Genomic DNA, 11,645 nt, shown 5'->3' on the forward strand with positions numbered 1-11,645 from the left:
TTTGTGAGCTCTGACTATCCAGAGTGTTCTGTCGTTTTGTTTGAGTTTGGCTTTCACATTTTGTTCTGTGCCTGTCTCTTCCATAAGTTTTGCATTGTTTGTTGGAAGCAATAAAGATTGACTAATACTGACCATGTTTTATTTAACTTCTCAACAGATTCAGCTACTAGTGACTCAACAAAATCTAAGGTAAATTGTTTCATACGATTCTGAAATACCTTAGGATGGGGAGGTTGCCTTTTAGTCGATTGTTACAATTAGGATACAGGTGCATCCCTCTCTGTGTCTGATGACACGGACCAACAAAATTGTTGAGAGGGAAAAATTAATTCTTAGACTGTGACAGAATACTGGATTGTGGGCTTGAATGTTGGATTTCTCCTGGCATAGTTTAGCCTAATACAAAGGAGTAGACACTTTTTTCATTCTTAAATGTGAAAATTTTCCAAGCTATACAAAAACAGAGAGAATAGTAAAATGAGTCCCCATGCAACCGTTATCCATTCTCAACAATTAACATGTGGCTGGCCATTTTGTTTCATGTGCACTTCACTCACATGCCTCCCCCTGGATTACTTTGAAGCAAACCCCAAGCATCATATTTCATCTGTAAATATTTCAGTAGTAATAATAGATTTTGTTACCATCACACATTCTTATGAAAACCTATATTCTTGCTTTTCTTTCAGCAAAATCAGTATTTTTCCATAATTTGTATTCGATTGACAACACCACCATTTACACATTTTGAGTAGTTTTGGGAAGTTCTTACTCTTAGAAAGTTTTTTTTATTAATTTGACTCGTCCAAACTTTGATCTGCTGAGATAGTAGCAGCTAGAATTGTCAATAAATTTCTTACAGTTTATTGTTCTGTTGGAAAAGGAGACATGTTTAAATGATAGCACGTTTAAATATCATAGTGAGAGGTTGTATGTAATTAAATTAGAAAATCTTGCAGGGAATTTTACAAAATATTCCAGTCATATCGTATCATTCACTGTCACTTAACGCTGTGATTTTTACTGGCTTTTTGCCCCAGCTTTTTATTTTGAAAAATTTTAAACCTAGGGAAAAGTTATAAGAATAATAGCACTTAAACCTTTTACCTTAGATTCATCATTTGGTAAATCTTGATATATATAATTTTGAGGAGTTGACTATTTGAGTTACTTATAGACATGATAACGCTCTACCCCCAAATGCTTCAGCATGCATCTCCTGAGAGCGGGGCATTCTCCTATATAATCACAGTGTAATTATCATACCCAGTACACAACATTATCATTTCTAAAAGAGTTTTTGCACAAATTTCCCCAGTTGTCCCAATAATGTAAATGTAAACTGTTTTTTATTTCCCTATACAGGATGCAATTAAGGATCACTCCTTGCATTTTATTATCATGTTTCTTTAGGGCTTCTTTAATCTGGGACATTTTCTCTTTTCTTTCTCTCTCTCTCTCTTTCCTCTTTTCTCTTCTTTCGTCTCTTCTCTTCTTTTTTCTTTTTTTTTTTTTTTTGCCAGAAGATAAGATTTCAGACTTGGATTTGAAATTTCCGACCTGTTTGAAATGTCCTCCTTCCCTCTTACTAGATGCATATTTCTTTCCATACGTCTTTGTCTGTCTTCTACAGAAGGTGTTAAAATGTGGATAACCGATTAGAAGTATACTGGATAATGAGGAAATCCTTTCTTACTCGTAAAAACAAAGTTCTGTTAATCTGCCATTTCATTTTGGTGAATCCTTTTTAATGCAACAGCCTAAGTTTTTACTTTTTCAAGATTTCAATACAGTAGTTTTAGTTCGTCTAAGACGTTGACGACCGTAGAGAAATACGCTTTCTGCTTCTATTACTCGGCATACTTCCTGCCTTCCTGCTTGTCTTGCCCGGCCTGTGGTTAACCAGCAAGTGTTTACTGACTCCCACCGCCATCATTTACTTAACAGATAGGCATCATGAGCACACTAATTAAATAGTTGTCACCAAGAACCTGTTACACATAGCTAACGAAGCCAGTGGCCTTCACTACAACTCTATCAGCGATAGTGCTTCTCTGGTAAGGATTTAAGATACTTAGTTGACCCTCTGTTATTTGAATCTTCCGATCTCATTGTTAACCTTGAGATAAATGAGACATTACCAGCCTGATTTGCCTAAGGCGAGTCTGCAGATCCGTCTGGCTGAACTAATGGAAGACCAAGGAGTTCCCTCAGTGAGTTTATCTGATACAATACGTGTATCATATGGTGTCCGTAATTGGAAAATTGAAGCCAGTCGTACAGTTTTAGTAACCTATGTCAGGATATCACACTCAACTACGTCAGGATAGTAACTCTCAAACTTGTGTTCCAGATTAAGGAATCTGAAGAAGGTGGAGCCTCCCAGAAGCAGGGGGAGTCAGTATAGATGCAGGGAAATTCGCCTGAACAGGACGAGCACTAGATAGCTCCAGGCTCAAAATCTGTCCCCGAGAGAGACGGAGGTATAGGGGTTGTGACTTGGCGGCTAAATGCCACCGGTTGCCAAGAAATGGAACTAGTGGGCAGTGGTCACTCATGGACAGGCTCCCAGGGAGTCTGGAGAACCGCACGCCGTTGGTGCTTCCAGAGCTTGAGAGCGTCACCTCAGTAAGGAACGTTCCAGGGCACACCGCTTCGGACGACGGCCCCAGTCATGTTCCTGTGCTCATTGTCTGGTTTCTCTGATTTCTCTCAGGGTTCTTGGGGATCCGGAAAAGATCAGTATAGCAGGGAACTGCTTGTGTCCTCCATCTTCGCAGCCGCCAGTCGCAAGAGGAAGAAGCCAAAAGAAAAGACACAACCCAGCAGCTCGGAGGACGAATTGGACAATGTGTTTTTTAAGAAAGAAAGCGCGGAACAGGGTCAAAGTGACATCAAAGAGGAATCCAAAAAAGAGAGCGAGGCGTTGTGCAGGAAACAGAGGGCCGTCATTTCCAAAGAAGGTAACGCCAAGAAGGACTCGGGCGCCGCAAAAGAGGAAAGGAAGGAGAGCGCCGCGTCCGGAGAAGCGTCACCGCCACCGCCACCGCCACCGAGCGCGAGGGCCCGGAAGTCGCCGTGCCCGGGCTGCCGCTCCCCGCCGCCGGGAGAGAGCCCCAGGCCCCCCGGGGCCCCCAGGCCCACGCCTCCGGGAGACGCGGGGTCCGACGCGGGCACTCGGCTCGGCGCCCGCCCGCACGCGCCCCTGGCCAGGCCTTGCCCCAGGAAACGCAGCAGCCCCGAAGCCGGCGGCGCCGCCTCAGATCGCGCCCGCGCGTCGTCCGCCGCGTCGCTGACGGGCCCGGGCCCCGACCCCGACCCCGACGCCGACCCCGACGCCGACGCCGACCCCGACCCCGGCCGGCTGAGCCCCGAGGTGCGCTCGGTGGCCGAGAGCAGGGGCGACGAGGCGGACGACGAGCGCAGCGAGCTCGTCAGCGAGGGCCGGCCGGTGGAGACGGACAGCGAGAGCGACTTCCCCGTGTTCCCCGCCGCCCCGGCCGCCGACCGGGGCCCCCGAGGCCGGCCGCGCGAGGCCGGCAGGGCGAGCCGCAGGAGCTCGGAGGGCAGCGAGCCGAGCGGCACGGACGGCAGCCGCACCCCCAGCCTGGACAGCCGGCGGCAGCTCTTCAGCTCCCACAAGCTCATCGAGTGCGACACGCTGTCCCGGAGGAAGTCCGCCCGCCTCCGGCCCGACGGCGGCGACCGGGACGCCCCCGCCCTCGCCAGGGTGTTCGACGTCATGAAGAAGGGCAGGTCCACGGGCAGCCTGCTGGCGCCCGGCAGGGCCGAGCCCGACCGCCAGGAGCCCACCTGGAGGACGAAGCTGGCGGACCGCTTGAAGCTGCGGCCCAGGGCGCCGGCGGACGACATGTTCGCGCTGGGGCCGCAGAAGGCGGGCGAGGCCGCCAAGCGGAAGCACATCCGGCGCCGGCACACGCTCGGGGGGCACCGGGACGCCGCCGACCTGAGCGTGCTGGGCTTCTGGAAGGCGCAGGAGCAGGGCGCCGACCCGGAGCCCGAGCTGGCGGCCGTCACGCGCCTGAGGCCCAAGTGCCCCGCCCGGGACCTCTGCATCTCGGACTGGCTGGCCCGGGAGCGCCTGCGCGCCAGCGCCGCCGACCTGAGCGCCGACCTGAGCGCCGGCCTGAGCGCCGGCCTGAGCGCCGGCCTGAGCGCCGGGGAGCGCGGGGAGCGCCGGGAGCCCGGGGAGCGCGGGGAGCGCCGGGAGCCCGGGCCGCCCGCCCGCGCCCGCGCCCGCCCAGGGAGCGGGAGCTTCCGGAACGCGAGCCCCGACGCCAGCCCCGCGGCGCTCTAACGCCCAGCCCCGTGCGTCACCCGCCCGGAACCCCAGGCAGCAAAGCACAGGCGCAGCCCTGTCTTCAAACTGCGGCACGGCCACCAGAGCAAAGAGAAAAGCTACTGTTACACGTTCCAGTGACTCTGTAAATATTTTTCTTGTACCAGAATTGTTATTATGCAGCCTTCATTTGGGCTGGTTTCATCATTTTGCACTGTGGAATCGCTTTACAGTGCATTACGACAGCCAGAAGAACATAAAGATATGTGTATACACACACACACACACATACACACATATATATGTATATATACATATACACACACATATATATACGTATATATGTGTATATACGTATATATATTTAAAAATATATTGGATAGTTGTATACAAATGAGCAAGATATTTGTTGCAACTTAGGACACAGTGTATACCCAAGATTACCGAAGCAAATAGCTGGCATTAGTGTGCAGCAAATTTGTTCTTTTGGTTTCATCACTAACAAAAGTGCCTCATCATAAAAATCCATTTGGTTATTAGGGTGCCATATTGTTAAAATTAGAGAACTTACACTGAATAAATGAATGCATTTTATTGGTAACAAATTTCATTACATGTACCAGTTTTAACACAGGTGGATACGGAACTTGCATTCCTTCGTCATTCCAGGTGGATCTCTGAGTTTTATATTCAAACTTTTAATACAGTTTTTGAGTTTTGTGTGACTTGAATTTTTAATCTTTCTGTAAAATACGTAACTTAAATGAACATATTATATGTGTATCTTTTCTTCAGATACCAGATTTGATATAAATGTTGTAACATAGGTGTGTAGATAGTGACCTGGATGGAACTGGCTTCTTTATCGAGAAGAATATAATTCTGCATGAGGACTTAATGAATCCAAACCTGTGTCATGCCTGTGTGCATACCCAATTAAACACTGGAAATAAAAATTGTTTTGGTGAACTTTGCGTGGCTTGGAACTTACTCTAACACATTTTTAAATGTGTTACCCATTTACAACTGCCGTCATTGGTCCTGACCTTTTTTTTTTTTTTTTTAATGATTTATTTATTTATTTGTGATAGACATAGAGAGAGAGAGGCAGAGACACAGGAGGAGGGAGAAGCAGGTTCCATGCCGGGAGCCTGACATGGGACCCTGACGTGGGACTCGATTCCGGGACTCCAGAATCGTGCCCTGGACCAAAGGCAGGTGCTAAACCGCTGAGCCACCCAGGGATCCCCCTGGTTCTGACTTAAAAAAAAAAAAAAAATGACCAGCTCTCAGAGCACCTGGGTTGCTCAGTGGGTTAAGCGTCGGACTCTTGGTCTCAGCTCAAGTCTTAATCTCAGGGTGGTGAGTTCGAGCCCCACATTGGGCTCCACACCTAGGGTAAATGTTTATACTGGCCTAACCAGCTTGCTTATTCTGTACACAGAATATTTAACTTTTCTAGCTAAAGTAATGCGTTATTTACTTTCTGTTGGAGATAATGAGTGAAAAGAACATGTATTTGGGAATCAGACCTCATAGATAGGTAAACTTGGGCAAATTATTTAACTTTTCTGAATTTATTCCTTCATATAAATAATGATAATAGTATCTGTTATAAGGGTTATTGGATTTAAGTGAGATACTGTTCCAGATACAGTGCCTGCCACACACTACTTGCAAAATATGTCAAACCTATTCTAAGAAATGATGGATGCTTAAGATCTCAGAATGGTAAGACTGGAATGGTCTTAAAAATCATCAAATCTAGTGGTTTTCAAACCTGCCAGACCCATATTCTCATTCTGTAAAGAGTATTTTTTAAATTTTTCATTTACTATTCCGAAATGAAATTCACAGATAATATAACCTATCTGGTGCAGCCCGGGTGGCTCAGCGGTTTAGCGCTGCCTTCAGCCCAGGGCGTGATCCTGCGGACCCGGGCTCGAGTCCCACATCGGGCTCCCTACACGGAGCCTGCCTCTCTCTCTGCCTGTGTCTCTGCTTCTCTCTCTCTCTCTCTCTCTCTCTCTCTCTCTCTCTCTGTCTCTCATGAATAAATAAATAAAATCTTTTTTAAAAATGTAACCTATCTGTATAACAAACTTACATATATAATACATATTTTATTCAACATAGTATGGAATGTCTAATCTTATTATAGAAAAAAGTGATTTGTAATAAAGTACTAAATATTTCAATATGTGAAATACTCAGATATTTGCACCAGATAGAGAGAGAGTCACTAACTACAATAACTTCATGTACCATGAATGGTTTTGCTACTGGTGATGTGATTTTCTTAAATGATGGTAAAATTTAGAACAAAATAAGAGTATCCTCTTTCCTAGTTTATATAGTACGTACATTCCTAGAAAAGTCAATGTATTATTAAAATTGTCAAAAAGGCTTCTTATATTTAAAGAAGTTAGGCTCAAGGCTCAAGTAATTATATTCATTTCTGCTCATATTTATTTTCTTCAATTTTCTTTGGATCTTGAGACATTTCCTAGATCATTGATTTTCAGCCTTTTTTGGTTCTTCGTTTGCTTTTGAAAAGGCTATTTGTTTTATTTTCATTTATTTCCAAACATGTTCCAACTTCTATTGTGATTTTTTTAAATCTATGAGTTATGTAGATGTAAATTGTTTAATTTCTTTTTTTTAATTGCTTAATTTCTAAACATTTGGAGGCTTTCTAGTTTATCTTTAAAAAAAATTATTTCTCATCTAATTCACATGATCATTAAACAGATAGTTTTAAGCCGTCTGAAATTAATGGAGACATCCATTATGTAAACCAGCAGATGGCCAATTTTATAAATGTTCCATGTCCACTTGAGAAGAATATGTACTCTGTTACTGGGTGCTTTATTATGTGGACTGGGTCAGGTTTCTTAATCATGGTTTTCAGATCTTTGGTATCCTTAATATCTTACTTGGCTCTCATAATTTCCTGAGAGGTGATAAAGTCTTATGATTACAGATGTATTTTTTCTTATTTGTCAGTTTTTTTTTCCTTATACATTTTGAAGCTCGTTTACTAGAGGGACATAAATTTAGAATTATTTTATCTTTATGGTGAACGGACCCTTTTATCTTATGAAAGGCCCTTCATTATCTCTATCAAAGCTGCTTGTGTTAAAGTTTAGTTTTATATGATATTAGTGTGGTGGTATCAATTACTTGTGGTTAGTATTGCATAGTAAATCTTTCTCATCCTTTTGCTTTCAACCTTTCTGTGTTTATATTCAGTTTTTATCTCATAGCAGTATATAGTTTTTTTTTAATGTAGCCTGATAATCTCTGAAATATGTAAGCCAATTACTTTTAATGAAATTCCTGATATATTGGATTCATATCTGCCATCTTAACATTTGCTTTCTACTGGTCTCACAAGTTTTATATGCCTTTTTCTCTTGTTTCTTGCCTCTTTTGAATTAATCAGATATGTTTATTATACCATTTTCCCCTCTATTAGCATGTTACTTATTTTTTTACTATTCTTATAGAGACATCCCTCACCTAATAGAACCCGATTTTTTAAAAAATTTATTTATTTATTCATGAGAGATGCACAGAGACACAGGCAGAGACATAGGCAGAAGCACATTCCTTGTGGGGAGCCTGATGCAGGACTTGCTCACAGGACCTTAGGAACACAACCTGAGCCGAAGGCAGACACTCGACCACTGAGCCACCCAGGGCCCCTAAAACCTAATTTAAATTAAACATTTACTGCTTTCCACATACTGCTAAATATATATATTTATATATATGTATATATAAATATGTATGCCTGTGTGCATACCCAATTAAACATATCACACACATCATATATATATGTGTGTGTGTGCACGTGTTTATCTCCATACCTTGTAAGACATTATTCTTGTCTCATACACTTAAATATTCATCTGCATTTACCAATAATTACCATTTCTGCTGCTCTTCAGTCTTTCCTATATTTCCATGTTTTTATCTGCTGTCTTTCTCTTCCTGAAGAACTCTAATCATTTTGTGGATCTCTTAATGAGGCCTCTCTGCTTCTCTTTATTTGGAAATGTCTTTATTTTGCAATCTTTTTCTGAAGGATGTGCTGTTGCCTACAGGGTGCTGGGATTTTCTTTAGCACTTTAAAAATGTCATCGTATTTTCCTCTAGTTTCTATCATTCCTGCAGAAGAAGGAGTTGTAATTCTTGCTACTGCTTCAATGGTCATTGTCTGAGTCACCCTACATTTGCAGGAAGGGACAGAGCAGGTGAAGGCAGGATTGCAATCTCTGTGAGACCAGGTGTATCTCTGGCTCAGCCCCTCTCCTAAGGTGTCATTTTTCAGGTATCTCAGTATTAGGGTATTTCCTACAGCCTCTCCTCCTTGGCACATCCTTGGCTGAACGCCACCAGAAGCACCAATCTTCACAACCTGCTCTCAGCCTCTGAGCCTTCCACCCGGAATGGCTCAAGTATTGGGAAACGCCTTAAAGGTAAAACCATGCAACAGGTTCTCCCCTCTAGGATTGTCTTTCCTCTGGGATTTTGTCTCCTCACATCTTAGCTGACTTGGCACCCTGCACCCCTGCACCCCTTTTTACTTCTTTATTTTGCCACCCACGCCCCAACCCACGGAAATTGAGGAGAGCCTGCTTCTTAGTGGCTGACTTTCACTGGCCTCTGTGTTTTAAGTGCCTTGACAGCTCTCCAGTTTGCCTATGGACTGATTAGTGGCTGATTGTATTTTCTCCAGCTTTTCTCATTCTCAGTACCAGTCTTCATCAGCTATGAGCTATTCCACTGTAGTTGGAGATAGACGTACCCTAAACTCAAATCAGTATGAATAGGTTTTTCATCTACAGAATGTCAGACAGAACAAAAAACACCGTGTGAGATACCAGCTAACTCTTCATTATATGGAATTTGTGACACTTGTCTTACTGGAGCCTCCAGGATGAAGGTCTGTTTATTCTAACAACAGAGGAATAGGTACTCATATGCTGAAATATTAAAACGGAATTTTCTAAAAAATCTTGGAAACAATGGGTTCTCTAAAAGCACCTCTTAAGTAATCTGGTTTTATATGCATAGTTCATCAATTTATGGTCGTTTAAGATGCCCTCAGCCTAATTATTCTGCTTTCACTTCAGTAGAAATGTAATAGACTAGCTTATCTGACAGGGATTGTGGCTAAGTTTTGCTTCTGCTTTTTTTTTTTTTTTAAGATTTTATTTATCCATTCATGAGAGACAGAGAGAGAGAGAGAGAGAGAGAGAGAGGCAGAGACACAGGCAGAGGGAGAAGCAGGCTCCATGCAAGGAGCCCGATGCGGGACTCAATCCCGGGTCTCCAGGATCACACCCCGGGCTGCAGGCGGCGCCAAACCGCTGCGCCACTGGGGCTGCCCTGCTTCTGCTTTTTAATGAAACTGTTTAAGGATTTTTTTGGCCTCATTTTGGAAGTAGTTTATACTGTTTCTTTACTGAAAAGGAAACCAGCATTTGCTTGGGGTTCATTTTTTGAAAGGCTGATGAAGTGCTTGCTGAAATGCAGTTTCTGCCCTCCTACGGAGTCAACAGATGGAAATCTATAATTCCATGGAGCTGTTGAGGGTTCCTACTTCTTGGCTTTTAAATAAGATCATATTCTTTCAGCCTTGCTTCAGACCTACCAGGAATGCTGCTTTGGGTGTTCAGAGTACCAGAGCATAGTCATGACCTGCTGCTGGCCAGCTGAGTGACTTAGGCAAGTTACTTTATGTCTCTGAACCTCAGTTTCCCCACCTGTAAACATGAGTTAGAATAGACGAGCCTAAAGTAATTGCAGCTCTGCCATTTTGATTCTTCCGGAGACTCAAATGCTAGAACCCTCCAGATAGGACAACATTTCTTTATTTTTAAAACAAGTAGGAAAAAATATTGAAAACAGGGAAGTAAGTTTTTACTCCACTTTGTTAACTTTTACACTCCCTTTCTCTGTAGACAAACATCATGAGCACATCCTTCCAGGCACATTTTACTTATATATACATAATCATAATTATGATATAGTGTAATATTTTTAATTTACAGAAATTGTAGCATAGTATCTAACTTGCTTCTTTCACTTCATGTGTTTGAGATCTGTATTGTACCAGGTAGTGCTGTTCTATTTTCCCATTTTTCTTGGAATGGGCATGGTGTTTGAGGGGTTTCTTTGTGCTCACCTTCTTGCACACCCACACACATTCTTAAAGCTGCTGGGTGGCTACTAGTCTGCACCTTTTCAACTTGACTGGGTTTTGTCAAATTAGTCTCCAGGTTGATGCCATTGGCAGCATATGAGTTTTCTCATTTCCTCACATCCTCTTGTATACTAGATTATTTTGGAGATTTTAAACATTTTTGTTTTGCAAATCGATATGTGTGAGGTGATGTCTGACTGTTGTGCCTTTCCTACATTACTGGTCAAGAGAATGTTTCTGTTATTGCCTTTTTCTCAGAGATCCTCATATAATGTGGATACCAGTCATTTACCTGTTGCGTGGATTTCAAATATCTTCTTTCTATTTGCAGTTTTTAAACTTCAAGGTATTAGACTGTATCTTTTAAAGTTATTTTATTTAATCAGTTACAAGCTTTTATATGTATAGGGAAAACAGGCACCACCTGTGTTTGTTTTCTGATAGGCTTACCATGTGGTTTTCAGTTTTTAGGTGTTTAGGTATCTAGGATTTATTTAATGAATGATGTGAGGTAGTATGATGTCCAACATTTAATTTCTCCTACAGTAGTTATTGCTGAGATATTTGCTATAAAACTCCAGATCCACAGGAATTATTTTTTTTTTTTTTTTAAGTATCATTAACACACAGTGTTAACATTAGTTTCAGGTGTAGATCCAGGAATTCCTAAACAAGACAACAAAATGTCCCAACTGGCCACTTCACCATTCCAAGGTGAAGAAATTGTACCCCACCAGCAGGGATGTTTTAGCAGCCTGTTTTGTGACCAAAGAGAACAGTAGGAGCTGTTTGTAACACTAGAACTCAGCTGGCAGCTCAGAAAGGAAGTAGAGCGGGCAAGTGGTACTGGGGAGAGGACACCTGCTCACAGGGCTTCGTGGCAACCCTGCTATGACAGCAAAGGTGAACCAATTATTTTAGAAGAATAAAGAGAAATACAAAAAAGGAGAAAGCATAGTTCTCTCCAGCCAAGGAGAGGATTGAGACTTTTATAAGACACGTCCCAACCTTCCAAGCATAAAGCAGTTCCAAAAGGAAAATTGTGGGAAAGCAGCTCCAAACGGAAAATTGTGGGAAATGCAGATAGAGGTTTATCAATAGTCAGCGATTCCTAAAGATGCTTTTCTATGG

At 43.0% G+C, this 11,645-nt stretch overlaps 1 protein-coding gene across 8 annotated transcripts in view; it reads left to right on the plus strand.

Annotated features, from left to right (window-relative positions):
* The window catches only part of ARHGAP21 (Rho GTPase activating protein 21), a 136,523-nt gene extending 131,254 nt beyond the window's left edge, over window positions 1-5,269 (plus strand). For all 8 annotated transcript variants that reach the window (XM_035713360.2, XM_049099826.1, XM_049099824.1 and 5 more), the window contains 2 exons: window positions 158-189; window positions 2,717-5,269. In XM_035713360.2, the coding sequence (XP_035569253.2) occupies window positions 158-189; window positions 2,717-4,318 (1,634 nt within the window). In that variant the 3' untranslated portion in view covers window positions 4,319-5,269. The remainder of the gene's footprint in view (window positions 1-157; window positions 190-2,716) is intronic.
* The last annotated feature ends 6,376 nt before the right edge of the window (window positions 5,270-11,645 follow it).

This window comes from Canis lupus, chromosome 2, assembly GCF_003254725.2.
Source record: "Canis lupus dingo isolate Sandy chromosome 2, ASM325472v2, whole genome shotgun sequence".
Taxonomy (NCBI): Eukaryota; Metazoa; Chordata; class Mammalia; order Carnivora; family Canidae; genus Canis; species Canis lupus.